Source organism: Lampris incognitus, chromosome 18 (assembly GCF_029633865.1).
Source record: "Lampris incognitus isolate fLamInc1 chromosome 18, fLamInc1.hap2, whole genome shotgun sequence".
Taxonomy (NCBI): Eukaryota; Metazoa; Chordata; class Actinopteri; order Lampriformes; family Lampridae; genus Lampris; species Lampris incognitus.
This window is the reverse complement of record NC_079228.1, coordinates 10,016,836-10,021,676: the sequence shown is the minus strand read 5'-3', so window position 1 is coordinate 10,021,676 and position 4,841 is coordinate 10,016,836. Positions and strand designations below refer to the sequence as shown.

Sequence of the window (4,841 nt, the reverse complement as noted above, 5' to 3'; positions counted from 1 at the left end):
TCTTGTCCATTACCGGAAATCGCTCATTTAGAATATCAGATCCACCCTAAAGAGAGCGAGCGTTATATTCTCATTTCTACACATCTTTAGCGCGCGCGCGCGCGCGGCAATTAGTCTCTCCGCCTTGTGGAAAGGGTCCGCCGTTGCGGGTGTCATGTTCAGATAGGATCTCCACCTCCCATCACAGAGAGCTCCATATTCCACTGCTCTCATTACTACTGATGCTAATTACCCCCCCCCCCCCACACCCTACACAGATACACCAAGATGAAGACAGCCACCAACATCTACATCTTCAACCTGGCTCTGGCTGATGCCCTGGCCACCAGCACGCTGCCCTTCCAGAGCGCCAAGTACCTCATGGGCACCTGGCCGTTCGGAGAGGTCTTGTGTAAGGTGGTGATCGCCATCGACTACTACAACATGTTCACCAGCATCTTCACCCTCACCATGATGAGTGTGGACCGCTACATCGCCGTGTGCCACCCCGTCCGGGCGCTGGAGTTCAGAACGCCGGTCAAGGCCAAGCTCATCAATGTGCTGATCTGGGTCCTGTCTTCGGCCATCGGGGTGCCGATCATGATCATGGCCGTGACTAAAGTGACGGGCAATGGTGAGACCACAGTCACCCTCTCTCTCTCTCTCTCTCTCTCTCTCTCTCTCTCTCTCTCTCTCTCTCTCTCTCACTTTTTTTTTACAGTGTGAAATGTTTCAACATACACAGGATACTGAATTAAAACGAGGCAAGGCGGGCGTCCGGGTAGCGTAACGGTCTATTCCGTCGCCTACCAACACGGGGACTGGCGGTTCGAATCCCCGTGTTACCTCCGGCTTGGTCGGACGTCCCTATATAGACATAACTGGCCGTGTCTGCGGGTGGGAAGCCGGATGTGGGCATGTGTGCTGGTCGCTGCACTAGCGCCCCCTCTGGTCGGTCGGGGCGCCGGTTCGTGGGGGAACTGGGGGGAATAGCGTGATCCTCCCACGCGCTACGTCCCCCTGGTGAAACCCCTCACTGTCAGGTGAAAGGAAGCGGCAGGCGACTCCACATGTATCGGAGGAGGCATGTGGTAGTCTGCAGCCCTCCCCGGATCGGCAGAGGGGGTGGAGCAGTGACCGGGACGGCTAGGAAGAGTGGGGTAATTGACATAACGGTAGTCCACTGACTTCCGGTTTCTACTGCAGCGGTCATACCAGTTTCCTGTTTGCTGGCGTGTGCCTTTGACAATGGCATATTTTTCGCGATGCCTGCAAGATTTACCATGGATACACGTCAATGAGCATTCTCATCCTCATCATTGTGGACGTAACTTGATATGCACAACTTGAAACTTTTCTCCCGTTTGCTGGGAGGTGCAGGTGAAGGTGTGTGGACAGTTGTGTGCATGTGGTTGACATGTATCCATGGTAAATCTTGCAGGCATCGCGAAAAATATGCCATTGTCAATAGCACACAACAACAAACAGGAAACTGGTATGACCGCTGCAGTAGAAACCGGAAGTCAGTGGACTACAGTTATGCGCAGAGTTAATTTACAAAGTTGAGACACGGCATGTTTCCTGTTGTCAGCATGGTATGATGCTCGTGTTGTCGCAGTACTACACATAGCTATGGCGGCTCATGACATTGCAGAGTGCACCTTTAAAAAAGTAAATTGAATTATAAATATTTAGAGCAATGAAAGAATGGAAAGGTCAGAATGCAAGGATCAGGACTCTGGATCTCACTGAACGTATTTTTCAGTGTTTCAACACTTTCACGCAGTTCTTCATGAAGTGAAGCCAAATTACTGTGTCTTGTTGCCGTAAACCTTCCTCCCCCCACTCCTCCAATTCACTCCCTGTCATCCTTTCCTAGATAAAACTGTTTGCATGCTGAAGTTCCCCGACCCCGAATGGTACTGGGATACGGTGACGAAGATCTGCGTGTTCATCTTTGCGTTCGTGGTGCCGGTCATGGTCATCACCGTGTGCTATGGTCTGATGATCCTGCGTCTCAGGAGCGTCCGTCTCCTCTCCGGCTCCAAGGAGAAAGACCGCAACATGCGCCGAATCACCCGCATGGTCCTGGTGGTGGTGGCCGCCTTCGTCATCTGCTGGACGCCCATTCACATCTTCATCATCATAAAGACCTTGGTGGAGATAGACAACAGGAACCCCTTTGTGATAACCGGCTGGCATCTGTGCATCGCTTTGGGCTACACCAACAGCAGCCTCAACCCCGTCCTCTACGCGTTCCTGGATGAGAACTTCAAGAGGTGTTTCAGGGACTTCTGCCTCCCCTGCCGTTCGCCAGTTGACCAGAACAGCCTGATGCGGAGTCGCAACACCACCAGGGAGCCCGTCTCCATCTGCACTCCTTCAGACACGGGGAAGAAGCCGGTATGACTAGGCATGGACCGGATCCCCCGCGGATCTCACTCGAGGAGGATCCAACAGGATCTACAGTCAGAGGTCACCCAGATCTCCACGACAGAGTTTTGAAAGCCCCCCGTACCCTTCTAGACCTTCGCCTCCGGCAGGTGACCCCCATGCCTCACAATCTCTGCAAAATGGGAACGGCTCCCCATTCATGTGTAATTAGTCTAACTCCAGCAGTGGTTTTCATTTTTTACCCCGGGTAACCCAATGGGATCTATTTTTAAACGGGAAATAAAATGATTTTCTCAACGGTGTGGAAGCAGAGAAGGTTTCGGTCCAACCGAAGTATCACAATCTAATACATTCCAAAACCCCAAAAAAGCAAATTTGCTCGGCTTATTATCCACCCGCTGTGAAGACTGCAGCACAAGAACGCGGGCTTTTATGTGACGCAAACAGCACAAACAGCAGCCCCAAGGTTCGTCTTTTCTGTAGCAAAGAATGCGTCATTTTGGCATCATCCAGCCAAGACGGCTGCGGATGGAATAGACCGACTTTGTCTGCTGTGTCAGGAGGACGTGGGATTAAATGAATTGCAACAAAAGACACAGAAAACAATGAAACAATAGCCTGTATATTCGGTCTTTTCCACTTTCTTTGTAAGAGCCCCCCCTGTTCCCCACCCGCATTCAACACGCCTCTGACTCGTTGACTCAAATGAATATCTGATAATGGAACATTTTCAAGAGGAAAACTCTGAACAACAGCTTCATTTCTGGCTATATTGTGGAACAAAAAAAATACATATATCAGCAAACGAAAAATGTAAGCTTGAAGGAGCAGGAACAGACGCCAACTGAAAGCTGTATACGATGAGCTGAATTGAAATGTACTTCGGCGCAACAAGGTCAACTAGAAGCAACATGGAGGAGCAGGGGGATCTCAGTTGACTTTCAGGCAACTTTATTTTTGTTGTTATGAAGAAAGAGCCAGTTATTTATTTAGGTTTTTTTCTCTTTTCGAAAGATATCCAAGTCTGGCACTGTCAACGATGTCAACTGTCAACAAGGTATGAGTTTTCCGTGTATCCCCTCCCCTCCCCCCCTTCTTTTTTTTGGGGTCTGTGTGTTGAACTTCAAGGACACGGAAATAATCAAAACTCAAGCACGGAGCTTCCCCCTGCTTGTGATAAGACGGAAGAGATAAGCGGCTGAATATTGCATTTCAACAAACGTCTCCGAGTCTCGCTGAGCTGACTCTCAAGGTTGGCGGTCGCACCCGTTGAGGACCTTCCGAGTTAACCCGCTGGTGTCTGGGCTCAGCCTTAGAGATAGGGGTGAGGACCTCGGACATCCCTAGGGAGCTCGGAGTAGAGACGCTGCTCCTTCGCATCGAAAGGAGCCAGTTGAGGTGGTTCGGGCATCTGATCATGATGCCTCCTGGGCGCCTTCCTTTGGAGGCTTTCCGGGCACGGCCAACTGGGAGGAGACCCCGGGGTGGACCCAGAACTCGCTGGAGGGACTACATGTCCAGTCTGGCCTGGGAATGCCTTGGGATCCCCCAGGAGGAGCTGGAGGGACTACATGTCCAGTCTGGCCTAGGGACACCGTGGGATCCCCCAGGAGGAGCTGGAGGGCGTTGCTGGGGAGAGGGGCGTCTGGAGTGCCCTACTTAGCTTGCTGCCGCCGCGACCCGACCCCGGAGGGGCGGCTGATGATGAATGAATGAATGAGGTTAAACCATCATAAAACCTCCCTGATATTCTCGTTCGGCGACGAAATGTCTCAGTTGTGAGAAATGAGTTGGCGGCTGCAGTGACTCGGTTTAAAGAGGGACTAACCACTTACCTGTCGCCATGTTGCTGAGTGAGTCGCCGGAGAAGGTATTCAACGCTATTCAACAACGCGTAATCTCAATCGCATACGTACCTTCCATCCAACTTCCCGTCCTCGCGGTACCGGTTCGTTATCCGTCCCCTTACAGCAGTCTGTCCCCCGTCTCACAGAGCCACCTACTGGCGATGGAATGTAGTGTCTATAAACGCAACAAACGTGTTTTTGTTTGGGGGGCGGGGGGGGGGGGTTGCTGTTTTTTTGCGTTTTTGTTTTTTAGCTGTAAACTGAGTGATATGACTGTACCGTGGGTTGAAAATGGCTCAGTAAGCCATCTACCGGTTTGCATCGGAGCTACACCTTGCAGGACCAATGCTGACGTAGAGGCGACCGGTTGGGACTTATCTACGTCATGAAAAAAAAAAAGAATGTAAACGCCCTCTAAGCAGAGGTGGACCCCCCCTCAAAGTTGTGAAGTGGGCGGAGTTATGCAGTGGGCGGTGTTAAGACTAAGACCTGGTCAAGGATATTCGACATGAACAGTAGACACGTGTCTCCCCCTGTTGAGAGCCGACTCTCCCTTTGGGAAGACTATTCATTTACAACCTGAGCCGACGCTGTCACGTGTCCCAGTGACTCATGTGACGT

At 51.4% G+C, this 4,841-nt stretch overlaps 1 protein-coding gene across 1 annotated transcript; it reads left to right on the top strand.

The window, feature by feature from the left end:
• Positions 1 to 261: 261 nt before the first annotated feature.
• oprd1a (opioid receptor, delta 1a) lies at positions 262 to 2,589 on the top strand. The gene is made up of 2 exons (XM_056298194.1): positions 262 to 613; positions 1,859 to 2,589. The coding sequence occupies exons 1-2, from the start codon at positions 268 to 270 to the stop codon at positions 2,386 to 2,388; spliced, it is 876 nt and encodes a 291-aa protein (XP_056154169.1). The 5' UTR covers positions 262 to 267; the 3' UTR covers positions 2,389 to 2,589.
• Positions 2,590 to 4,841: the final 2,252 nt, after the last annotated feature.